The sequence below is a fragment of the Podarcis vaucheri genome (genome assembly GCF_965113315.1).
Source record: "Podarcis vaucheri genome assembly, chromosome: 9".
NCBI classification, from domain to species: Eukaryota; Metazoa; Chordata; class Lepidosauria; order Squamata; family Lacertidae; genus Podarcis; species Podarcis vaucheri.
This window is the reverse complement of record NC_138767.1, coordinates 38,080,582-38,107,478: the sequence shown is the minus strand read 5'-3', so window position 1 is coordinate 38,107,478 and position 26,897 is coordinate 38,080,582. Positions and strand designations below refer to the sequence as shown.

The following is a 26,897-nucleotide window of genomic DNA, read 5'->3' as shown; positions in this document are numbered from 1 at the left end:
GGGTCAGAGCGCCGGAAGCGCAGGGCGAGGCGGCCACTCTCCGCGTGACGCCATCGCTTAGCGACGGGGTGTCTGTGAAGCCGACGGGAGGGGAGGGGGTTGGCGGAGGAGGGGGCGTGGCTACGGAGCCGCTGGCGGCGCCGCCGGACGCGGGAAGCGTAAGTAGCGCTGCTGTTGCTAGTTCTGTTGAGGGAAAGCCGCGTCCCTCAACAGCAGCCTCGCTCTCCTTCGCCTGTAATATATGTGCCCTTTTTCCCCACAAGAGAAGGAGATTCGGCCCCTAACGCTACCAGTTAGGATATTTATCGCGCGCCGTTAAAATTAAGGAGCAGGTAAGGTAGCAGTGGAAACGCCCGTCCTCGCCCACCTGCCGCTCTGCCTTCGCCAATGGAGGGAAACGGGTCCCCCCCTCAAAAAAAAAACCCCACACAGATCCAGCAGCCAGATGTAATGGGAGACAAGAAAGAAAAAATTGAGTGGAGAAAAAGAGAAAGAAAGGACATGGGATACAGAGATGAAGTGTAGGTGAAGGTAAAGGTAAAGAATCCCTGGACAGTTAAGTCCAGTCAAAGGCGACTATGGGGTTGCAATGTTCATCTCGCTTTCAGGCCAAGGGAGCCGACGTTTGTCCACAGATAGCTTTTTGGGTCATGCGGCCAGCATGACTAAACTGCTTCTAGCGCAGTGGGACACTGTGATGGAAGCCAGAGCGCATGGAAACGCCATTTACCTTCCTGCCACAGCAGTACCTATTTATCTACTTGCGCGGGTATCCTTTCAAACTGCTAGGTTGGCTGAAGCTGGGACAGCGCAACAGGAGCTCATTCCATTCTGTGGATTCGAACTGCCGACCTTCTGATCAGCAGGTGTAGAGGAACGCTTTGAGTCAGGGTGTAGAAAGAGAAGAGGTACCTTCTTAAAACAGAAGGATTTGACCAAGGGAGGAAGTGTCCCTGCTCATGAGCAGACAACCTTTCCTTCACGACCCCTTTCCTGTCTGGGTGTACCCAAGAAGCTAATGTCATGTGCCTTTACCTCAGCCAGAGTCTTGATGTTGCTCTTTTAGTTCATTGAACTGAAGGAAGATGGTAGGCAGAGACTTGACTTGGGTTAGTGAGGCACAGGTGCTGATCTGGGTTATCTGACTTTTCTGGTAAGTTTATTACCGTGCATATGGGCACTCAAAACAATGCACCCTGCAAAGGGCACAGCATCTCCTTTATGTCTTTTGTTAGAAGGATGGCTTTCTATGTGGCAGCAGGGCTGGAATGGGTGAGAGGCAGGGCTGTGGGCAAAGTACTTTCTCATGTAGGCGTTCCACAGGCACCCCCATCACTATTAAATTCATTGGCCATTGGTGCCACTGACATGCTAATGATTTAAGGAAACTGGCCAGCACAGATGCCAGGTGGTTTTTAAAATCGCAGGTTGCATGCGGAACATGTGTTCACTTTACTCATGTCCGTTTGGACTGTAATGTTTCGGAACTTCACATTCATAGCACATGCATACACATGACACATATAGCCACAATCACATATGAGGACTGCCCATGTTGTGACAACAGCAAAAACAGCTTGGTAGGCCTGTAAAAGTCTGTTAAAGTAGCAATGTTACTTGTTTAGAAGAAGATGGAAGGCTGTGCTTTGCAGCACCCTAGCACATGTTCCTTGGTACTCTGAGAGGGATGTGAGATAACATCCTATCAAAATATGCCCAACCTCCTAGTTGTCCACTGTGATGGAGTCTCAGGCAGCCTGAGTTGAATCTGATACAGTTGTTCTGCAGACCTCTTCATTGCCTAGCTAGCCACTCAGCCTTGTCTAGCAGCCACTGTTAATGAGATCCAGCTAGGATAATAATAACTAAAGGAAGAGGAGGAGGAAGTGGTGGCAGCAGCAACTAGGACTTCCCTTGGCAGCAACTCATCTCCCTCAACTGAAGACTGTTGGGGGAGTAAAGGAGACAGTAGTCAGATCCTGCAATAGTGGGAGGAGAACACTGCTTCTTGCCTTCAGCAATTCAGATGTCAAGGACCAGGCTTGTTTTTTTTAGCCAATACTGGTATATATTTTATAGTCCATTAGGATTCATCTATTTGACAACTTATTTGAGTGACCATTATGTCTGATTACTGCGTCATTTTGGCTTCTTTAGAGCATATCGGCACTCAAAATTTGAAATAGGTTCTGGCATATGTAACTATAATAGTTTCAATCAAATTAACCATATGAAATGCTGCCAGGCAACAGTTTAGGAAGCGCCAAAAGTGGCCGGTCTCTCAGAAGAACTGATGGAATGGCCATGATTCCCTTCTCTCCAAAGCACATAGGCGGCAAGGCATTGCATTCAGGCAAATGAAAAGGCTGGCAGTAGAGGGATGGAGTGACTTGTCCCATCTAGCATAGAACCAGGTGGACTGCCAGAGAAGGGATGCCCTTTTCTCCTGGCCCAGCTTAAAAATGCAGTGGGTTGCTACAGGAGGGATGGAAATTTTTGTACTTCCTTTGCAGGCCCTTTGTTGGTGGGCTTGTTTACAAGAATGGGTTAGATTATCTAGAGGAAAGATCAGAAATTGCAAAAACTGGTCTTTTATTAATTGCAAAAACAGTCTTAACCACCATGTCCTATATTGTTTGTCTCGCAGAAAAAAGTGTGCCATGATGTCTGACTTCCTGAATATTTGCTCTGTAATTGTGTCTAGGGAAACATTCTTCATTTGTGTTGCATGAAAATTCTGTTTTCCAACCATCAAGGCAGCATGTTATTACAATGGAAAATTGCTTCCTAAGAGGCAATTGGTGCATGGTTGCAAACCACAGATTCTTGACATTTTGAAGAATTTGAAAACTGTTTGGAAACCAGATCTGACACACTGGAAATTGTTATTGCTATTAATAAATTTGAAACTATTCCAGTAGCTGTAACTAATACAACTTAAAGGTCTCTTTGAATTTTCCCGTTGTGTAATTATTTTATAATTCATTCCTGATAATGGCTCTTTATGTTTCTATTGTGACTAGGTCCACAAAGAACAATTTAATTCTTTTACTGCTTGTGCTAAACAGATGAAAGACCACAACAAAAAAGATAGTAGTTTGTGGATATTTTGTTCAGAAAAGACTGCCTTCTGGTGTCTGATCTGGGAACTGCTCTTTTAATTACAGCTTAAATATGCATTATTTTTATTAACTTAATTTGATATGTTTCAGCTAAATCAATGATTAATTAATCATGCAAAATAAATGGAAGGACAAATAATAAGGAGAGTCAAAAAATGCTGATTATTTTGATTTGTATTCCAAGGAGTTCAGAATTGGGGCATCTATGAATTATTTCTCACTTTATCCCCACAAGCTTGTGGGATGGAGAGATACTCGTGGCCCAAGTTCACACAGCTGAGTTTCCTCCTGAGTGGGGATCTGAACCTAGCTGTCCCTGGTCCAAGTCCTAACTGTCCCCTATTCCACATAGGCTTCTGAAAAGCAAAAATGCAATTATACAATTCTTTCAAAGTTGGTTTTCTGAATATATTTTGCACAGATTTTGTTCCCACTAGTCCAGATAGCTTAATATGTCTTGTTTCCTTTTCTGTACGGTGTTCAGACTAGCTATTCTTGCAGCCTCATCCCATTGCGTGTTTATACTGAAGTTAAGTTCAACTTACTCTTCTGTAGGTGTCTGTAGGTTTGCAGCCCTACTGTATAACTGGACCAAGAGTGGCTAACCTGGGGCCTTCCAGAGCTGCTGGTCTGTTAACTGCTATTAGTCCCAGCCAATGTGACTGGTGGTCAGGGGTGATGGGAGTACAGCAACATATGGAGGGCCAAAGGTTAGCCTCAACTAGACCGTACATAGTCTGAAATATATCCTTATTAATATGATATATCATTATTATTGCATTTATATACTGCCCTTCATCAAGAGACCACAGGGTGGTTTGCAACATAAAATGCAGCTTATCCCTAGACTTTCCCCATACAAAATGTTAAAGGTGAGGATTGTGATCCTAAATGCTGTAGCGCCTTCTTCAATATGTTAGGTTTATCTTTTCCTCTTCCAGCAGCCACTCAGTAGCCTGTATGCAATTCCTTGTTGTCTCTGGCTACCAGGTGAGTGATTAAATAAAAAGATATCTATCTATCTATCTATCTATCCATCCATCCATCCATCCATCCATCCAAGTAAAGTAAAGAGGTTCCATCTATTGTGCTAGCATCAAGTGCAGACATATTTAACTAGATGACTACATATATGCTATTTGCATGTGCCAAAGAGGCTGTCTACATTGCCACATGTGGGACATGGGTGGCGCTGTGGGTTAAACCACAGAGCCTCTTGGGCTTGCCAATCAGAAGGTTGGAGGTTCGAATCCCCGCCACGGGGTGAGCTCCCGTTGCTCAGTCCCAGCTCCTGCCAACCTAGCAGTTTGAAAGCACATCAAAGTGCAAGTAGATAAATAGGTACTGCTCTGGCGGGAAGGTAAACGGCGTTTCCGTGCACTGCTCTGGTTCGCCAGAAGCGGCTTAGTCATGCTGGCCACATGACCCGGAAGCTGTACGCCGGCTCCCTCGGCCAATAAAGCGAGATGAGCACCGCAACCCCAGAGTCGGTCACGATTGGACCTAGGTCAGGGGTCCCTTTACCTTTACCCTTACATCGCCACCAAAAGTTGCTGTGTTTGTGGCAGACTCTCAAAATATTGTTCTTCCTTCTCCTTTGTCTTGCACCTGGATTATTTTTTTAAACACATTTGTAACGTCTCCTTTTCCTAGTGAAAAATGACCACTGCTAACAAGACACCACCCGGTGCAGATCCAAAGCAACTGGAAAGGACTGGAACTGTTCGAGAAATTGGATCACAAGCTGTTTGGTCACTTTCCTCTTGTAAACCAGGTAAGTGCAAAGTGTGCACATACAAACTATTCATATCCGCTGAATTTCTCAATTACTACTTAGAGTGATTTTCTGTGTCAGTTTAAATTATCTAATGTGTATCTGCCTTTCTACGTTATATGGCCTTTTGATCTAAGAAAAAAAATAGAGGAATTTGGAACTGTACCAATTGTCCAATATTGCTAGTGGAGTTTTCTGGATAACTATGGTGACAGTACTCTATTATTAGTTTGTTCCCATGTTCAGAACCGTAACAGGGCCTCCCAGATCCTAGGATATATGATATTATAATGGAACCTCAGTTTTTGAACCTCTTGGAAGTTGAGTGTGCCACGTGGCTTCCGTATTGAGTTTTCCTGTAAGTAAATGCTCCCGGAAGTAACTGCTTCGGATTTTGAACATTTCGGAAGTTGAACAGTCTTCTGGAACAGATTACGTTAAAAAAACCCCGAGATTCCTCTGTACTATGATGTTTTTGACATCTCCATCATAGGAGTACAGTGGTGAAACCCATATGTACTTTTTCATGCTAGGATTCGGTGTGGATCAGTTACGAGATGATAATCTAGAAACTTACTGGCAGTCTGATGGATCACAGCCTCATTTGGTGAACATTCAATTCAGGTAATGAATATTATATATATTGGATTTTATGCAGTCATTATTACTTTCATTGGAAGAAGGCAAAAGATAGAGGCTGCAGAAGGAGTGTGTTATTTTGTTTTATTTATCAGAGCTAATCCCCAAACATGACTTGTAGTAAAATGGTCTGAAGTTATAACTTTTGAAACTAGGCCTACTGTAGCTTGGGTTCATAGTATTATAGTTAGTGGATATTTGGCTTGTTTAAATCTGCTGCAGCCTAAAGGTCAAACATAATGATTGAGGAAATCTGAACTTGTTTCAGGGCCAGTAGTTCTGAATTAGTTTCTATAAGCTCAGAATCCAATGGATTCCCTTTCTCAGTGGCTTTAGTTTAGTTGTTCTCATATTGCTGCAAGTCTTGACTTGTCTTGACTTTGAACTCCATCCACCTTTGCATGTGTTGAGACAAGACACACTTTATTGTTCATATGCTTACCTGGAAAGAAAAATAGTTGAGAGGTGCAAGTTACCTATAATGGCCCTCCCTTCCACCACCCTCAGATTATATGCATATAATTAGGCATTTGGCTATTTTTACTGTAATTATTTGTATGGTTTTATTTCTGTCAGTGTTTACTGGGTTTTTTAATTATTATTTTTTCTATGTTTTTAGCTGTTGTTTTTGAATATGTAAGCTGACTTGAGTCCCTGTCAAGGAAAAAACCATGGGGTTTAAATAAAAATAAATATAAAAAATTATACAAGGAGAGTTAAACTTTCTAAGGGGCTGAACATCAGGATAACCAAGGAAGCCAATGATCCTTTAACTGCAGAGCTGTCTGCATACTTCCATGTCTGCTTTGTGCCTAACCCAAAGTGTTCTGAATGACCTTGAAGGTCTTGGGGCACATTGGCCTAAACATGCTATTCCATACACTGGTGCTGATAACCTTGCAGCGCAATTGTGACCGTGTCTACACAGAAGAAAGTCCTTTTAAATTCAGTGGGGCTTACTCTTCCAGTGAGGAAGACCCTTTTGGTGCCTTCCTCCTGTCAGCACAGCCATACTGAAGGCATACGAGAGCTGGCCCTTGAACGATTCTCTTTAGAAGTATATTATAAAATAACGGACATTGTTCTTGATATGAAGCAGTTCATTTCTGTCAGCTGTCTTTTGCGTTAGGGATTTTCACCCACCATTCAAGCATGTTCCCAAAATGGCTTGTAATGTTTCAGAATAAAATAAGATAGACAAGGATAAGTTAAGTGTTGAACTTTCCATACTAAGTAAATATATACTGTATATATATATACTGTCTGAGTCCTTAAGTCCCACATTGATCAGTGAGATCCTCTGAAGGAGTGCTATTAGTTTTTCCCCTTTTTGCCGAGGCTGAAATGGCCTCTACTTTAGTGTTGCCAGACTGATGCTATGGAACACCCTTCCACCAGAGATTTGGTAGGCAGCTCTTGAAGACCTTTCTATGCCAGTGAGCCTTTGCAGCTGTTTAATTAGCCAGTCACTAACAATGATCTGTATTTTTAAACAGTGTTTTATGTTTTGTTGTTCAACACTGTCCTGATTGCTTATGAAACAGCAGTATAGAAATACGTTTATTTATTTATTTATTTATAAATAAATACATACATAGCACATACACATATAATGGATAATTCTTAACAGGGCTTCAGTTTTGCCATTTTTAATTATTATTTTTACTTACAGGAGGAAAACAACAGTGAAAACGCTGTGTATTTATGCAGATTATAAATCAGATGAAAGCTACACTCCAAGTAAGATCTCTGTAAGGGTAGGAAACAACTTCCACAATCTACAGGAAATCCGGGTAGGTGTGCTTTACTCCTTAAAACATTTTGTCGGACCAGTTATTTTCAGTCAGAGAATACATTGTCTATGGTGCTTGATTATTTTTTTTACATGACATTCAGTAAAAGCTTTCCAGAAACATGGTGAAACAAGTTGAAACAAGGTAAAAAGGCTACATATCAAATAAAACTGAGCAGTGTACGAAACAGAGTTAAAAAGTTAAAGAATTAGAATCTAGCAAAGAAAGATACATTATTTAGAGGTATTTAAAAGTCACTGCTGTCTCCATCTCACGAATTAGCTGAGGGAGGTTCTATCATTGAGAAGACCCACTTGAGGAGACAGTGGGGCAACCTCTCATTTTGTATTTAGTTTAAAGTTAACACAAATTGCCAGCGCAGAAAGAAATAGCATTAACTAGGGTTTAGAGCAGGCTTCACCAACCTGGTGCCTTTTAGCAGTTTTGGACTACAAATCCCATCAGCCCCAGCCAGCACCGATGGTACCAAGCTTTACCAAGTTTGGTTTAGGACACATAAATGTGTGGGAATGTGCTTGCCTTTCCATATTATGCAAATTCATCCCTCCACTCCACCTGCATTATGTATAATTATCCCCAAAGTCGGATAATGTAAGGTAGGTCAGCTTTCCCCAACTTTGTGCCCTCCAGCTACAACTTCCATAAGCGCTGAGTTCCAAATTGCACTGAGTTGGTCACAACTGTCTCATCTAAAGAAGCATCACAGTTGCATCCTGGGAGTTTTAATTTAATCTCTGGGTCAAGAAAGGAAACAAAACAACCTTTTTTTTAAAAAAAGTAGAACTTGCTGCTTTAAATGAACATTCAGAAAGTTTACCCATTGGTGGTGTGTGTGTGTGTGTGTGTGTGTGTGTGTGTGTGTGTGTGTTGGTTCTGCAGTGTTAGGCCATCCTGCTTTAAGAAGTGATTCCTGGTCGGCTGGGAGCAGCCGCTTGCCTGTTCCAGAAAGAGTTGCCCTCACTCTGAATAGCTTTGCTTGCATTTAATGATACAGTCATGTAGTGAAATCTGTTGGGCCATGTGGGATTGTGATGTCATCCTGTTTGCTGTGTGATCCCATATTGGCTAGGATAGCTCCTGTTACAAATACAAGGAGAAAAAAACAGTAATTGGAATCATGGGGATGGGGTGGTACGGAAAGGGCGGCATATAAGGGAAATAGCAGGGAACAGGATTGGGCAGAGAACACTCACAATTACTGTGGTGTTTTCTTTCTCCGGGGAGGCAAAGGTTTCTGTTGCACCTCCAAAAGCGTTACTTCCAACATGAAATTAAAAATCCTCCTTCTTATCTGTACTTCCTTTTTTACATTTAGTGTCCACTAGATGTCATTGTTGGCTTTAAATACTAGCTATTGGAGTCATGTTCCACCACCCTCTCTACTCATAGTAAATGATTATACTTCTATAATGATATGTAGTTCTACGTGCATCCTTGGTAATTTGCAGGGGCTCGGGGAGAAACTTGAAAGCTTCTGCTCTTCAGGCCACCCTTGATGTGTGTGTGAGAGAGTTTTGAAAATATGCTTCAGTTGACAATTTTAGGTTTTCATAGACACAAATTATAAACCAGGATGCCTTTCTCAGCTGTTGCCAAGCTAATCTGGAGTACTATTTTCCCCTGCCCCCCCAACCTCCAAATGTTTGTTTCCTTTTTGTAGTTTGATGTTGTTTTAATTCATGGAGCAACAGTGATCTATACGCAAAGTGGTTTTGTCTTACTACACTATTCAACACCCCCAAACATAAAACATGTCACAAGTCATATTACTTTCCTTATTGCTCCTTACGGCCTGTGATTTAACAATAAATTAATAAGAATATGTGTCTTTAGTCTGTTAAGCACTAACACGTCTGAAATCCTGATGATTCTGTAAATTGTTACTGTCTATGCTTTGTTGCGTGGTTCCCAAGTTTCTTGTTGGCATCTGTCTGTTGTGGGAGACAATGGAGGAGTGCGTCTTTGGGGTGAAGTCAGTCTGTTGGGAGAGTTACAGCACCTGCTGTGGCTGTAGAGGCTGATACAGGAGAGACATGTTTTGTTGCAGCTGGAGCAGATGAAGGCATCCGGTTGTGCTGCTGCAGATGCACTGTGGCGTCTCTTCTCTCTGTGCTCCTGTCAGCAGTCATACCACCTCTGGTCACGGCTGTGGATACACAACCTGACTGTCTGTGTCCAGACACTGCTGTTGTCTGCAAGGGATTCCCACACTTTGGAGTGATGTTGCTACATATTGGTTTCTACATGTTTATAGAAAGTTTGGAGAAATAGAATTCATTAAAATTCTACAACCGAATTCTGTACATATTTATTGAGAAGCTCAATTTGTCTTTCTCTGATAAATGTGCGTAGGAGAACTTTAGTTCTCTGTGTGCATGTTTAAAATGTCAATACATCTTTTTGATTTCCCCCCTAAGGCAGGTAATTAAAGAAGGCTATCAGTGTTTTTAGACATAACACTACCCCATGATTTATATGAGCAAACGTCAGCAGGCCTTTGGCTTGCTTGCTCTTCTCTCTCCTTTCTTCATTTAGTGTAGCCATGATGAAGAGAGATGAGGCTTTACGTTTAGTATTGTCTGAATGCAGGCAAACGCTAGTTGATCTGAACAAAATTAAGTTGTAACAAGCCAGCTTCGTAAATTATGGCTTGAAGTTAACTGGTTTCAACTAACCATGGTTAAAATTAACCACAATTTTTCTGAATTCAGATGACTTAACAAACCGTGGTCAACCTATAAGCGGATGCTAAAGTTTCTGAACTTGCACCCGTTTGGTGGGAGGTGTGGCAGAGTTTGTGAGCCCAAGACTTGTTGCTTCGTGTTCTCAGTACAGTATGCAAAATCTGAATCAACCCAATGTAATTTTAAGTTATTTTAAGCAACGTCAGTTCTTTGTACAGTTATTCTCTTGTTTTGAGGCTGATTAACTGGGTGGAAAATCCAACTAAATAATTTTTAATATTTTTCCATGGATGCTTGCCCAGCTCATGGTGTATAATGAAAATCCCATGATGTTGTCCTATATTTCCTCTCTGTTTACAACTGTTATAAAACAATGCCTTCTTAGTGTTAGCTGAGATTTTGTACCTGATATGAAGTGTGTGTTTACCTTTCCTGGAGTAGTTACTCTAATCTGGAAAACATTTAAACTTGGGAACCAAAATACGTATATTACTGTCCTTTGGATAGTTTCAATCTCTGGAAACTGCATTTGAACTATATTTCTTCAACTTTTTGAGATTGTATCCGTGAATCTATCAGCATTTGGAAAGAAACAGTAATTTGGCATATGGGCCAGCTTCACTATAAATTATTTTTTCAACCTGCCATTCTGTGGTAGCATTAGCACTGGAGACCTTTATCAGTGTTCTTAGAGGGTTTGCTAATCCTGGGTCTAGCAACATGTTTATTTTTGTCAGGTTTTTCTCTGTAAAAATATTGCGATCTGTAAAATGCACCTAAATGAATGCGTGAGAACTGTTCATAGTGGGACCTTGTGGTGAAGAGCAGGTAAAAATCTAAGAAATAGCAACTATAATATTAGCTGGGGTTCTGGAACTAGATAAGAGATCCCTCATGCAATATCACCAGCTGCTTTTTAAAATTCCACACGAGGTTCAAAAACAGTTGGTTGTATCGGAAAGCTGCAAGAAACCCAATTAAAAAGCCTCATTAGTATATGAAACTACGTAGTTATCTGGCTGATGTGATCATGGCCATGCAATTTCATAAAAACAAACCAATAAAAAACAAACATTGCCAAGGCTAGGTCCAAAAAAGGTTAAAAAAACAAATAAGGAAGAAGGGGGAAAAACCCTATCCTTCCTATTATATATAATTAGCAAAACATTTTACCATTGTGGCAACTGGCATTTAGAGGGTTCTGAACATGACAAATATCTCCAGTAAAGGCAAGTGGCTTATCAGCATAGCTTTTGTACACATCCAAATGTACTACCCTTCCTCTTTCTAGGGAAACAACCTACAGTGGGGCAGCGTTAATGTGTGAACATGAAGTCACGTTTTAGCGCTTGTTGGAGAGCCTTGGGCTTTTCCTGTATTGCCAGGAGGAGGACTTGAGCTGAATTTCATTTTCCCTTTTAAGCAGTAGTGGGCAGTGGGGGTGGGATGCGCCACTCACTTGGTTTCCAGTTGGTCATGTTACAGGGAGGTAAAGGGTGGGTAGAGAAACTGGCACAATGGAAACACACTGGCACTAGAACTGGATTAGCTCTGCTGTTGCGTTTATCCCTTGCTACCCCTCTGCCTCCTAGTAAGCAGCAGCAGCTCAACCAGGCAGAGGTCAGGGGAGCAGCAGTGCCACACCATGCCATACTTTATAAAGAAATATTGGCATAGTGTTATGTCTGAAACAAAAATCTAGGTTTAATCTAGGTTTAAAGCGAAGTGTGGTCAGTTTTCAAACAAGTCAATTTAAAGCCACCAGTTATGAAGCTGGTTGCTTAATTAACCATTGTTTTAAACCAGGATTCCTGGTTCATATGTAACACTAATCTGAGATTTGTTGAAAGCAAAACTAAACTCTGCTGACGTTCTCATCCTGCTGCATAGCAAGAGCGGAGGATGGAGCATATAAGCCCAGTGCTTTACTTAGGTTTGTGGAGGCCTTGCCCAAGTAGTGCTAAACCATAGTTTGGTGTTGCCTGTGAACTGGGCCTGTGTGTAAACTGTGGATAGACCCAACAATTCAGGCTGAAAGACCTATCATAAATGCATTGTATGGACTGGGTTAAAGCAAACAACCATACCAAAGGCTGGGCTATAGCCCATTTATTCTGCCTCTGTCTCCATATATCTTCTTACCATATCATTGGTGCATAGAAGTTGGATTTTTTATAAGACATGCCAATTTAATTTTAACGTCATGAAGTGTTGGGATTCAGTGGGGTTTCTTCCAGTTTTATTTATTTATATAGATGTATAGCCCAGACCATACTAAGGGCTCACATAGCTAACATTAGTTTAGTAGTCTACATACGTATATATATGAGGCCATATACCTAAAAGAGCCCCCTAAAGCAAATTGATCACTTAATTGGGCGGGGTGGGTTACTCTGCCCTTCCTGAGTGATATGCTCTCTTGTGAGGATCCAAAACACATAGATATTTCTCATATTTTGCAGCATTCGGCATCTTGCTGTTTCCTTAGTTAAGTACTGATGTTTCATCAGCGACTGGGAGGCAACTCCACATTTTCTTCTTCTGATCCCCTGGTCTACTCAGTCATGGCCCTTGCCCTCTGCCAGTACATTATTCCAAATAACTAAGCTATGCCTTTAAAACTGGACCAGCTAGTATATGGTAGTGTTAAAGGACAAAGAGAACTTAAGAGGAGCTTGTTGGAGCAGGCCACAGCCCCTCTGTTCTCGCAGTGGTCAGTCAGCATGGGAAGTCCAAAAGCAGGACCTGTTTGCACAAGCAGGTGGCTGGATATTTATTTATTTGAGGTATTTATATCCTGTTGATCTGAAGATATATAGGCGGGATACAATAATTCAGTAGACTCACAATAAAACATCAGTGAAGCTAAGAAAACAGATCTCAGTTTACCATCAGTAACATCAAAAAATAGAAATAGCACCATGGTATGCTTTCCCCAGCCTCGGAAGATGTGATAGCCAGAAGGACATGTTGCTACCCTATTTATCACCCTGGAATATTTGCTGCTTCATAAGCAGATGAGCAGCTTCTCTAAACCGGATGGTGGCTGTTAGTCAATGATCACACACTGAGGACTTTTCCATGTGTATATATTGTTTTATTGCATTAGAATTTGTGAATAATTTTAATGGTGCCTGTTTGTTGAGTGACAAGTGTCTATTTGGACGCTTGATTCTTCCGCTGCCAGCAGCCCAAGCCAGCATGGCCATTTGTCAGGGATGATGGAGGTTGTAGTTCATAACATCTTCAGGGCAGCAGGTTGGGGAAAGCTGCTTTTAATCATGGCTACATTCCCAGGGGCGGAGCACTGTGGAACACATAATTCCTGTAAAAATGAAAGTGTACATACATGATGCATATGGATGGTTCCAAAGAACAGCAACTAATTAAATGTGCCCAGATGGCTTTTGACATCTACTTTTATAATAACAACATTGCTACTCCCTTCTCCGTGTTAAATGACAAGCTGTTTTGGAAAGTTGTTACTATTATTCATTCATTTATTTAAGTTATATACCTCCCTTTACCCAAAGATCACAGGGTGGTTTACAGCATAAAAGTACAAAATGAAAACACACAATGTCTATCATAACAGCAGCAGCAGCAGCAGCAACAACGACAATAACCATAACAACAACAAAAACCAATAATCCTCTCCTTGCAACACACACATTTAAAAGGGTCCAGGTCAGTTCATATGGGGAGAGGCAGTCCTTGAGGTACTGTGGTCCTGAGCCATTTAAGCTTTATAGGTCAAATCCAGCATCCAAATTCTGCACCAGCTGAAGTTTCCAAATTGTCTTCAGAGGCAGCACCTCAAATAACGGTTCACAGCCGCATGTATAACTCATTGCAATAATCTAATCTAGAGGTTATCAGAGCATTGACAAACGAAGTTAAGCTATCCCTGTCTAGATGCGACAGCAATGGATCCAGGAGTACACCCAAGCTACGTACCTGCTCCTTCAGAGCGTGTGTGACCCCATCAAGAGCAGGCAACCTTCCATCCATCCTGTCTAGAGAACCTCCCACTAACCGTGCCTCAGTTTGCCTCTCCCCATTTGAAACAACCGGGACCCTGTGATCATCATCTGACGCCCTTCTTCATGTGCCTCCTCCATGAGCAGTCTGGAGGGTGGCAACATGAGAGTTGGCCTTTTCTGCAGTGGCTCCCTGTTTATAGAATGCTCTCCCCAGAGAGCCTCACTTGACACCTTCACTACATAGCTACATAGCTTTAGGAGAAAACGTTTCTCAGGTTTTTGTCTGATTGAAATGTGTTTGTGGGAGGGGTGTTATTGTTTTGTTTGTTTTTTTGTTGTGTATTTTGTGTTCTCATTTTGTATTTTTATGTTGTGAACCGCCCTGTGATCTTTGGATGAAGGGCAATATACACATTCAATAAATAATAATAATGAATAATCAGTCTTCTCTGGATTGTTGGCTCTCATCCAGTTCATTACCGAGACAAGACAGCAGTCCAGTACATTCACTGCCACGCCTGCAGATGTAAAGTAGAAGTAGAGGTGTGTGTCATCAGCATTATTGAAAACATACTCCAAAGCTCTGGATAACCCCACTGAGCAGTTTTATGTAGATGTTAAACAGCATTGGGGATAAAACAAAACCCTGAGGAACCCCACACTGAAGGCTCCACAGGGCCGAAGAGCACCTCCCCAAGCATCACCCTCTGGAAATGACCATCCAAGCAGGAGTGGAACCACTGTAAAGCAGTGCTACCCACCACTAACTCAGACAGCTGCTCCAGAAGGATGCCATGGACAATGCTATTGATAGCCACTGACAAGTTGAGAAGAATTAACAGGAACACATTTCCTCTGTCTCTCTCCCGACAGAGCAACCAAAGTAGTTTCTGTGCCTATATATCCCCAAATCACATCGTTGCAATCCTGATGGTTTACAATGTAAAATTCCCAAGCTTAATAATGGATTGGACTTTTTTAGGTGTACATGAGAGGTCCTTTATGGTTCGTGCTCATAGTCTACAAAGCAAAAGAAATACAGACAACTCTCCATTTATATGGGGATTAGGTTCTGAGGCACCACATGCTTACGTTAAATCCCATATAATTGGAACACCCTTTTGGAGAAGCCTGCAAACACCTTGTTCTGTCCCACCTTGCTCCATTCCCTTTTGTGACTTTTGGGATCACTTCTAGGTTCAGCATGGCGCAAGCCCATTGCTAGTTCTTGTCACTATATAATAGAAACACTTGCAAACAAAATTTCCCCTGCCAACAAAATTGTAAGTGAAGAAATTCCATAAGAAATTGGAGTATCCTCTAAGAACCTTGGAATGCTATGATTCAGTCATTGGAGAGGGTTGGAAAATCATGTACTGAATGTGAGCATGCTAAATATTTCAATGAGTTTTGCTGTTTTGATAGGCATGTGTGTGTTAAAAAAAAATCTTAAAAACTTGGTTTTTTCCACTTAGAGCTGGATTTCCAAGCAGTTGTTAAGTTAGCTAGTATACATACTTCTCCATCTCTCCTTTGGTCTTCTTTCCTTGCTTTTGTTGTAAACTCCTATTTTTCTGATGAAAAGGCAAGAATGTTTGGCTTCCAACCACACTGTGTTGTAATGAGGGTGGAGTATGTTTGTCATTATGTAGTGATGTCTGATTTTTGCATTAGTGAGCCAATATACAGAACAGTACATCTGGATATTCAAGAGCATGTTCCTGTGAATCTATCAGCATTGTGTCCTGGTAGAAAGCAACTGCAGCAAATGGACTGCTCCTGTTTTTAAAACATAAAATGTCACTGTGGTCCATCTTTTAAATCTGTTACAGCAGTGATGAGAATATTTTATTTAAACTATAAAAAAATGGGGGATGGGGAAAAGCATAATGCATTATTTCCTCTGAGAAAGAAGTACTCAAAAATACAGTCTCCAGTACATAATTTTGTCTGCTTAAATGATGTGAAATGTCACATGGAAAGAAACTGCTTTGGTTTGGAAAAGAACAGCAGGAGACAACTATTTTTAAATGAAATTTAGCTGTAAAAATAAGTTCCGAGAACCTCAAAAGATGACATGCTTGGATTCATTATAAGCCACAGGGAGATGATTGTCTTCTTTTAAAAAGCAATGATCAAAATTGCACCTGATATCTAAAATGATAGTTTAGTTGACTGGAAAGCTAGCTTACAGATGGTGGCTTAAAAAAAAAAAGTCCCTTAGATTTGTAATGAGGGGGAAATGATGGTATGTTTCACCTAAAGTAAGAGAGACAATATGTAATAAGGGATTTTGTGGTTTTACAGCTCAGTGCATGTGTTTGAAAGCTGTTCTCTCAGCATCGTGGGTGGCAGGTTATGCTACCATATAATGTATTGTAGTTGGCTCTCCACACTTGTCAGGGTTAGCGTTCAACCATTCGGAAAATTTTCCCATTGTTCTAGCATGTGAACCAAGACTAGCGTTGAATTCCCAATAACTTGACGGGGAAGGGGGGGTGGAAGTAGTTTAATTAGAAAGCTTGAAATGTGATTACTTTTCTTACTGTCTTAATGTATTTTATATAATTCAAATCCTCAATCTGTGAACACAATCTGTTTACAGTTACACTTGCTCAGCTTTGCAACAGCACAGAACAACCTCATCTGCAACCTTACAGAAATTTTGCATACTCTATTCTGCCTTTCTTCAGTGCTGGCTCTCCGTTTCCATCTTAAACATGTTTGCTTTAGATGGACCATAGCTTTTGGCAGCTTTTGCATTTTTAGCAAATAATACTGTTTCTAGCAAGAGTCGCAAGCAAAAGAAAACCAACAAAAAAAACTTTGTGTGAGGTCCTTGCAAACTGAACCTTGGGAAAGTTATGTTTCTGTATTTTCTCCTTTGTGCTTCTTCCCTATTCGTGTCATGGTTATAAATTATATAGTTTGAAATGAAGAATTAAGAACGTTCTATTTTGTGACTCTCTCTTAAAAAAAAATAGATGGGGGTACAGCTTTCTCTCTTTTATGTGCCTGGCTTTATTTTCTCTTTACCTGTTTTCAAGGCTGGCACACAGTGAAATAAGCAGTTATGGCATTGAAACTCCATTGTGCCAGGGCTTAATCCAATAAAAACAGAAATACCGCCTGCTGAGTTGTATGCAGTGTGCTTGTGTGAACATCAATGTCTGCTGTTCACACACATTTTCCCCCCTTCAAAGTTCTCTTTGGAATATTGGAGAGTGTACTGAGAGGTTTTTTTTGGCCCTTGTGTTTTAAAGGTTGTAGTGAATATTGTTCAGTTTGCTTTGGTAGGCTCACTAGATGTATTTCGCAGATGATCATTACTACATCAAAAAAGAAAAGAAACCAACGGTGGTGAGGGAGCTGGATAAAGTAAATAAGTGTTGCGTCAAACACACACACACACAACACCAGATGCTCTTTTATCCTGTATTTGTTTTTTCTGCCTTGAAAGAAAAAAACATTGAAGGAGTGTTTGCATGTATATGTGTGTGGTAGCAAGGGAAATGATAGCTTTAAATATTGACATACAACCATTGAAGATCTTAAACTTGGATTTCATTTTAGATGAAGTATACCTTGGCTGTACGATACCTTAACAACAAAATGATTGCGCAGATACTTCTAGTGTTAGAATGTTTAGATCAGCTGTATTCCGTATTTGTGGGATGCCTCAGGGATCTGTCCTCTCCCCCATGCTTTTCAACATCTACATGCGGCCGCTGGGAGAGATCATCAGGAGGTTTGGGCTGGGTGTTCATCAGTATGCGGATGATACCCAGCTCTACCTCTCTTTTAAATCAGAACCAGTGAAGGCAGTGAAGGTCCTGTGTGAGTGTCTGGAGGCGGTTGGAGGATGGATGGCGGCTAACAGATTGAGGTTGAATCCTGACAAGACAGAAGTACTGTTTTTGGGGGACAAGAGGCGGGCAGGTGTGGAGGATTCCCTGGTCCTGAATGGGGTAACTGTGCCCCTGAAGGACCAGGTGCGCAGCCTGGGAGTCATTTTGGACTCACAGCTGTCCATGGAGGCACAGGTCAAATCTGTGTCCAGGGCAGCTGTTTACCAGCTCCATCTGGTACGTAGGCTGAGACCCTATCTGCCTGCGGACTATCTCGCCAGAGTGGTGCATGCTCTGGTTATCTCCCGCTTGGACTACTGCAATGCACTCTACGTGGGGCTACCTTTGAAGGTGACTCGGAAACTACAACTAATCCAGAATGCGGCAGCTAGACTGATGACTGGGAGCGGCCGCCGAGACCATATAACACCGGTCTTGAAAGACCTGCATTGGCTCCCAGTACGTTTCCGAGCACAATTCAAAGTGTTGGTGCTGACCTTTAAAGCCCTAAACGGCCTCGGTCCAGTATACCTGAAGGAGCGTCTCCACCCCCATCAGTCTGCCCGGACGCTGAGGTCCAGCGGCGAGGGCCTTCTGGCGGTTCCCTCATTGCGAGAAGCAAAGCTACAGGGAACCAGGCAGAGGGCCTTCTCGGTAGTGGCGCCCGCCCTGTGGAACACCCTTCCAGCAGATGTCAAGGCGATAAACAACTACCTGACATTCAGGAGACATCTTAAGGCAGCCCTGTTCAGGGAAGTTTTTAACGTGTGATATTTTATTGTATTTTTGGTTTTTATGGAAGCCGCCCAGAGTGGCTGGGGAGGCCCAGCCAGATGGGCGGGGTATAAATAATAAATTATTATTATTATTATTATTATTATTGGTCAGATGCAATGTGCACATCATTTCCAAGATAAAAAGCTCCCGTTGATGCTTGCTTTTTCTGTTTTGCTTTTTAATTAATTCCCACCCCCAACACACAGAGTTTTCAGCATCTTCATCATAATTTTGAAAGCTGATTTGCAGAGTTCAAGCGATGCATTGGCAGTTTGTAACTTACCTCTCAGGTAAACCATAAATGAAAGAGGGGGAAAATGTAGATAGTCACAAATGCAAAAACTGCAAGCACTGGAAAAGGTTTTTTTGGGGAGGGGGTACTGCTTGGAATATACAATCTATTTTCAGTTTTTGAAATGTGGCTTGCTTGCCTTTGTTCGTACGTGATGGCCAGTTGTACATCACTGCAGAAACATTTATCTGCCATTATTGAAATGATGCAACCCTCGAAGTCAGCAAGAACTAGTGAGGGTGATTGTTGCATGAAGCTGTAGCATAGTTAATATGCTTGTTGCGCCATCTTTAAAATGCAGTTGAAATAAACAAACTCATTTGAATGTATTGCTGTAATAAGAGTTCTGCTGCCACCCCCCGCAAATGATTGCCATCACAACTGGTACCACAAAACTTTATATATATCACAGCATTACTCAAATACTGATATCAGCTCTTGAAACCTGTGTTTTTTATTCCCTGAAAAGTGATTCCTCCCTCCCCCCCCACTGGCAGAGTTGATCATCGAATTTGCCACATGGTTTTTTATTGCAGTCCACTTCCTCATTCTCTACTAGTAAAGCTGAATACAGTGGTACCTTGGATTACATACGCTTCAGGTTACAGACTCCGCTAACCCAGAAATGGTGCTTCAGGTTAAGTACTTTGCTTCAGGATGAGAACAGAAATTGTGCTCCCGCCGCGCGGCAGCAGCAGGAGGCTCCATTAGCTAAAGTGGTGCTTCAGGTTAAGAACAGTTTCAGGTTAAGTACGGACCTCTGGAACGAATTAAGTACTTAACACGAGGTACCACTGTACTTTTTCCTCTGTTCACTTGTCCGGGAAAAGATCTGGAATAGGAAAAACTCTAATGGAGCATCCTGCCCCCCCCTAAAATCTGTGGTCCAGGATCTGATGTGGAGGCGAGAATAACCCACTACCCCCAAGGGTTTGTCTGATTACATTTCCTCTTGAAGCATGGAAGTTAACTGAGTGAAAGTCAAATTCTGGCAGCACCTCTGCTGAGCATTTAGTATGCAGCTTGCTTGATACGTTTTTTTTACCTTCGTTTGAATTCCAAAGATGTCTGAGTGAGCAGCGCACCTCAGTAGTGTAGTTGTTCTTCTAACTAACATTAACATGGAATTGGAAGCTTGTATGATGCAAACCCTACAAAGGATGTAAGATACTGGTCCAGTGTGGCATTCTTGGTCTTATATTCTGTAGTCCTTTAGCATATTTCTGTTCAGTTGTGCAGATGCAAAATTACTTTAATTCCATTGCTTAGTTTATTTTTTATATATAGATTACTCATTTTATTCATGCTCAGGAAATCTGTCTAGACATAACAAACAATTTTCAAAGTAAATTATGAACTTTCTTTTTGCACGTTCATAGTCTCTTTCCATTATATATGATAAAAACAGGACAAATTGAATTAGCAGAGAGTTGAAGTGAAGCAAAATTATTTTCCAAGAGTCTTGTGTCTGTATGGGGATATGGTGCAAAAAACAAAACAAAACCCAAAACCACTACTAGGAAATAACTAATTATTTTCCCCCTCAACATTTTGGCATGCACTTTTTTCTTTTTTTATTAAAAAACTTCTCACTATGGCAAAACACAACACTGAATTGTATCCAGTGCAGCGTTTGCAGAAGAGCACTTGCCCAAGGGCATTTCTCTGCTCCTTCCTTCTCATTGCAGCCTTTTACATGCCACGAAAAGTCTGTCCTGAGGGTTAGGAGACGCTTGGGGAAGGCCTGGAATGTGGGGGGGGGGCCACACTGAGAGGGGGAATGGGGGGAAACCAAGTGGAGGCTGCTTGCAGTCTAAGCAGTGTTATCACAAAAGCATCCCAGTTCTGTAGATAGACGCATCTGTGTTAATGTGCCAAGTGGCTTGCATTGATGTAACCACAGTGACATCAGTTGCAGTTTGTTAATGTGTAACCTGTGTAAAGCAAATAGAGAAAAACTGTCCTGGTTTGCTACTTGTCAATTTGAAAAAGTAGTAAAGAGAAGATGAGCAATACGTACTGTGAGCATGCTTCTGGGATTTACCTATAACCTCAACCCACGATGCTGGGAACCACTTTTGATTTTTTGAGCTGAGTGCAGAAGAGGAAATTTTGGGCCCTGTGATCAAAATATCACACCTACCAGAATTCCTTCTTTTGCCCAAGAAGCAGTTCTCTGCCCCTTTGCATCTAGTCTATGCCTTTCTGCCCCCCCTGCTTTTATGTCAAAATAGGAATGATGCTACTGCTGCAACCCACTTTAGTTAAGAGTGAGACCCATAAACTGAAGCCTAATGTACTAGGTTAGGAAATCTGTAAGCTATCAAAAATGCTTGTTTAGATAATTCTTTTGTCCTTAGGGAAGGAGCTTGTCTGCAAACCTTGGCTAAAAGAGCATAAAACCAGTAGACTGGACGTGTTGTCATTCTTAAACCAATCCAATGTGGCAATCATGTTCAGAGTTGTATCATTTGCAGTGTAAATAAGTTAAGTCACTGTATGAGGTATTGTCTAATGTTTAGCCAATTGCTTTTTGTGCTTTCACCTCCTGGGCATATGTTGATCCCATCCTAAGCCAGTGCATTCAGTACTATGTGGTCATTTTTCACACTCCAAAGAAGATCTGTATTGAGCTGCCTGATCGTGATGCTGAGATTTCAAGAAAACTATTTCATAACTGCTTTGTGAGGTCCCTGAAGTGCGTCCTGCAAGATGTACTATTTTAAATAGCCTACAGTTGAATTATACTGCATAAGTAGTTCCAGTTTAAGCTTGCTTATGTATGTCACAGAGACTGGGGACCTTAGCAAAGCACCTTCTCCATTTATACTCAGGCAAGTGTATTGTTCTTTTTAAACCAGAGCAGACAGGGAATAAGCTTTTCAGCTGCAATCCCCACTTTAGGCATGGGTGCTGGTTTAAGTTTGCTCTGAGTTATATCAGATACGACCAATGCCACATAGCTCAGTCTGTGCATCTGAGCAAGTCATCTGCAAGACATCTGAAGTACCACAAACAGACAGCAGGTATGCTGTAGATGTCCAAATTCTGTTTCTTGTACATTGTCATGACAATTATCTTTAACAATATTCTACAAGCAGATAAATCTTTACTGTTCTGTGTGCAAAGTGTGTCATGAATTAGCTAGCATTGGTCTGTGTTGCTGTTTTTCTCTAGTCAAGGAATGTTTATTGCAGTGCTAGTCCTAGTAAATGACAAACCCAAAGTAAGGGTTGTGCAAGTCATCATGCATTTGATTGAACTTTCTTTTATTTGTGGCCATGTATGAATGTCTGAAACTTGCAGTTCTTTTCCTACTGTGGATAACCTCCAAGTGACGTCTTTTTTTGCTTTCTTATAAATCTAATGAGGTCAACTTTCAGTTAGAACTCTTCAGGGCTCTAAAATTTTAAGAGGGCCCAAGGACCTTTAAAATTCCCCCCTTTGCACATACAAAAGTTACTGATGACAGAAGACAAGTCAGTAGGAGATTCCAGACTTTTATAGTGTCCCACACAGTTTCTCAGTAGTCCAGTTGACTTTTCTGCATGCAAAACTCTAGCAAGAAGTATCCTCTTTCTTTTTATTTAAAACATTTATATCCCACCTTTTCTTTAAAAAAAGTCCCAAGCTCTGTTTCAGTTACTATGGCCGTGTGCCATTAATTCCTTACCCTGCTTCAGTTCCAAGCCATTGATCCATTTTTGAAGTGATGCAAGTAGTGAATTAAGGTTTGTGAGTGGAAACAGATCAAATGTTTCCCCAGCCTGTCAGCGACAATGGATAAGCGAAGTGGACAGAAACAAGGAATGGGTAGCGTTTGTCACAGTGACAGCATTTGACAGTGTGGTAGACCTGTCATAAATTTACAATACACTCTAAGTAGAATTCAGATGTGTGTGATGGAAGGAGAGGTACTATATGACTGTACAGTCATGTTTCTATTGTGTTCATTCAGTGCAGCAGCTCCCACTGCTGAAGAGACAAGCCTCTCCTTCAACTAATGGCTTGTTGGACATTCACATCAACTTACCTATTACTTTGGTTCAAGTAACTTTTCATACTTCAGTGTTTTTTTTAAAATGATATTTTTTGAAAATTTTAAAATTACAAAGGAAAAAAGAAGGAAAAAAACAAGAAAAAGAGAAAAAGAAAAACAACAGTAGATAAAAGTAACAAACAATACAAATCAATAGAAACCAAAATCAAAAAGAAAAAACAAAACACACTGTAATGAGTATGGGGTTGCTCGTGCGTAAGTTACCGCCACTCCTGGCTTTGTTGCCTTGTTAAACCTTTCTGTCTGGACAGCCCTTCACTTCGTGGCTGCCCCAGTCGCTAGCAGAATCCGTCAGTGGGCGTTTCTTAAATCTTTTCCAACATAAAAGTTGTTTGACGCCCAGTCTCCTCCTACTCTCCCTGCGCGGAAGTCTTCTATTCCTATATACGTACCCACTGCCTGTCCAAATTTTCCTATCGCAACTTTTCATACTTCTGTTGCCTAGTACCTATTATGTATTGAAACACTCAAATAAAATATTATGTTTGTGGGTGGCTAGGTGGGTTGTAGTTTTGTTGTGTTTACTGATCACTGTCAAATAAGATTTATTTTTTTTCTAAAAAAGAAGAAGACACATTCACCTATTGTTTCCTTCAATACGTCTCTGAGGGCCATATCGCACATGTCACTTTTGCTAAATGGACAGTGCACAGTTGCTTCCAACTATGGGAGCGCATGGCAAAATACAAAATTGTGATCTTTTCTACACCTGTTGGTGTCTACAATTTTGTTTAATCCTGCAGGAAAGAGGTTGTGTGTGGTGCAGAGACTGTTCCTCTGAGCCTTCATTGGACTGTGTTCAAGGATTCCCTGCCATGGCATTTCGTCATTTCCACCATCTTGATGGTCTTTCCTTTTCTATATGTTTCCTTCTAGAAAAATTGTTGTTGAAATAATTTTTTTTCTATATTTGGCATTTATTTGGAACCGGACTGTCTTCCTGTAGACTCTCCAGGAATGTCTGTTTTAGCTTCTTGAGTGAATAGAAAGCTCTTCTGACCTAATGGGCTGAAGTAAGCCACGTCTTGACCATTTACAGGAGGTAACGGATGGTGGCCACACCGTCACCTCCCTAGGTGGTCGTTGCTTCACGAGGGCAAGTGAGTCGGCCTCTCCACAGTGAGCTCTTTGACTGGAGTTCCTTCTGCATTTCTTGTAAAGCTTCTCTTGTGGTGTCCCTCCTTTTGACTCACTTGGAATTTCTGAAGTTTCTCTTGGATACGCTTCACTTTCTAGCTGGAACCGGTGCATCATTGCTATTAACTTGTTCTCTTCTGTCTTAAGCGAAGAGATGGCAGGCGCCCAAAATCTGCTACTTCATGTGTTGACAGTTCCAGTTTTGGAATTGCACAGCAGCCTGCTGAAACCTACTCCTTGTAGTTATGTTGTGGTACATGGGAGCCATGGGGCAGAGACTGCAAAATTCAGGATAAGTTATTCTTTCTTTAAAGCTATTACAAGGAGGCACGTGCACTTCAGGGAAGTGCAGCAAACTCACCGGGGGGGGGCCAGGTATTTTTTGTTTGAGTGCCAAGATACGGTGCATCAATAAATTACTAGAAATCATTGCCTACTGAGAGGATGTTTCAGCCCAGCGTTTAGAAGTGACAAACTTGAAGTGTGTGTGTGCGTGCGTGCGTGTGTTCATTCTGGTAAGAATTTATTTTTGCAATTTTTATTTGTGAACCACCCAGAGAACTTTTTGTTCGTATCATTTGGTAAACTATATCATGATGAACACTTAAAAAAATGGATTAGCTGGACGTTTACTTTATTTTATTAATGTGGTTATAGCCGTTCTTTCCTCCTAAGGAGCATAAAGTAAAATACATAGTCCCCCCCTTGCTTACTAATTTTAACAAAACCCCTCACAATAACCTTTTGTTGTAGTAGGCTGAGGGATGAATAGCCCAAAGTCACTCAGTGGCTGAGTAGGGATTTGAACCCGACTCTCATTTTAAACAAAAGCACACAGAAATTATAAACCACCATGTTGCTCACAACTTTTTGGCATTTCGTTTGACCTAATAATGTTGTTATAATACTGTATAACATTTTGGATTTTAAAGGGGCAATTAATACGATTTTAAAAAAGAAATCCAATTTAAATGCTAAAAATCTAATTACTTTTTGAAAATCGTTTATTTCTATCCTCGGTTATTAAATATCTGACCTCAATTTGTAAATCCAAATAGCTGTTTCATATCTGAAACCAGTAATCTAAGTTTTGATTCTGTCCTTTGTTCCTTACTCCACACCACATTCTGTCAGTGCTCTTCTAACACAGTTAAATTGTGTACATTGTCATATCCATGTTGCAACATGTCAGGAATGGATGGTTGGAATAAGATAACAGGAGTCTAAATTTTGCAGGTCATGAAATTAAACTTGTTGTGAAATATTAATCTTCATGGTTTTGTACATGGCAGTGAACTTGTCTGCACATAACAACTAAACCACGGTTTATCACTAAGTGTATCAGTTGGACTGAGTCTGAGAAAAGCTCTGGCTCTTGCACTCCTTCCTCTCCTCCTCCTATACGGCCAGGAGAAGGATTCTGCAATGCTTAGTTTTACTTTCTATGAATCCTTGCTTTCTCATCATGTATGAACCATAGACGGTGGTTTAAAACAACCTCAGGTTATTTAAACAAGTCAGTTTTAATAACCCATGGTTTGAAGCTGGCTCATTTTGAAACTGACCGGAATTTGTTCATGGAAAGTGAAACTAAATGCAGCGGAAGTCCTCCTGGCTGAGAGAGAGAGAGAAGGTGCAAGTACACAAGCTCAGGGCTTCGTTGAGGTCCATTCCCACTCATGCACATAGCACTAAATTCTGATTTATATGCTAACTGCACCAGTGACATGAAATTTCACAAACCGTCAAAATAGAAAAACTTAAGATGTACAGCATGGGGGGGGGAGGGAAGGGGACAACCTTTTCTTCTGTCTTGCTAAGAAGATAGAAAAATTCTTCACAAAAGTCTAGCATACATATTTCCTAACATGGCCGTAACTTTTCAGTGTTGGTAGCTCCTGCCCCATGAATGCTTTTACCTTTGGCAGAACTACAGTGGTACCTCCGGTTACGAACTTAATTCATTCCAGATCTCTGTTCTTAACCTGAAACTGTTCTTAACCTGAGGCGCACTTTTGCTAATGGGGCCTCCTGCTGCCGCTGCGTGACTTCCGCTCGCATCCTGGGGCAAAGTTCACTGCCAGGAGCACCTACTTCCGGGTTAGTGGAGCTCATTATGAAGTGTTTGTAAGGAGGACGATACGTAACCCGAGCTTCCACTGTATGTATCTTCCTTGTTCAGATGTAGAAGTGGCATTTTGCAGATGATTAAAGAAAGCATTACAGCTCTTCCTTTTCCTTCTCAAGGTCCTTGCTGGACTGTGTATCTAGCAAATGTGAGACGACTGTGCGATCATGTATGCTCAACTCTCATTTTCCACTGCAGTTCACTTCCTTTTGTACTGAATAAGTGATTGCTTATGCTAAGTGATAATTTAATCTGATTCCATTTCTACCTTTTTTTTTCTTCTTTTCTTCTCCAGCAACTTGAATTAGTGGAACCCAGTGGTTGGATTCACGTAGCCTTAACAGATACTCATAAGAAACCTATCCGCACTTTTATGATTCAGATTGCTGTTTTAGCCAATCACCAAAATGGAAGAGACACTCATATGCGGCAAATCAAGGTGTATACGCCAGTGGAAGAAAGTTCTATTGGTAAATTTCCTAGGTGTACAACAATTGATTTCATGATGTATCGTTCAGTCAGGTAAACAAAGCTCAATTTTGTACTAAAGCATTGTATTTTTGTTTAATTTTCAAATAAAGACATAAAATCTTGTTGCACTGTCTAGTTCCTGGATGTGTGTGTGTGCACTGCAGACAT

The 26,897-nt window shown here is 41.2% G+C and overlaps 1 protein-coding gene across 3 annotated transcripts; it reads left to right on the top strand.

The window, feature by feature from the left end:
• The first annotated feature begins 36 nt into the window (after window positions 1-36).
• ANAPC10 (anaphase promoting complex subunit 10) lies at window positions 37-26,851 on the top strand. Of its 3 annotated transcripts, none has more exons than XM_082237777.1 (5): window positions 37-158; window positions 4,776-4,896; window positions 5,430-5,520; window positions 7,208-7,328; window positions 26,554-26,851. In XM_082237777.1, exons 2-5 carry the CDS (start codon window positions 4,782-4,784, stop codon window positions 26,782-26,784), a joined length of 558 nt encoding a protein of 185 aa, XP_082093903.1. In that variant the 5' UTR covers window positions 37-158; window positions 4,776-4,781; the 3' UTR covers window positions 26,785-26,851. The 3 variants fall into 3 exon arrangements, with proteins under 3 accessions (XP_082093903.1, XP_082093904.1, XP_082093905.1); XM_082237778.1 differs by lacking the exon at window positions 37-158 and adding an exon at window positions 173-332; XM_082237779.1 differs by lacking the exon at window positions 37-158 and adding an exon at window positions 4,094-4,112.
• Window positions 26,852-26,897: the final 46 nt, after the last annotated feature.

Coding starts and splice junctions, on each gene's coding strand:
- ANAPC10 (XM_082237777.1), top strand. CDS start 4,782: ATGACCACTGCTAACAAGACACCACCCGGTGCAGATCCAAAGCAACTG. Junction 4,897..5,429: donor ACTTTCCTCTTGTAAACCAG/GTAAGTGCAAAG, acceptor TTTTCATGCTAG/GATTCGGTGTGGATCAGTTA. Junction 7,329..26,553: donor ACAATCTACAGGAAATCCGG/GTAGGTGTGCTT, acceptor TTTCTTCTCCAG/CAACTTGAATTAGTGGAACC.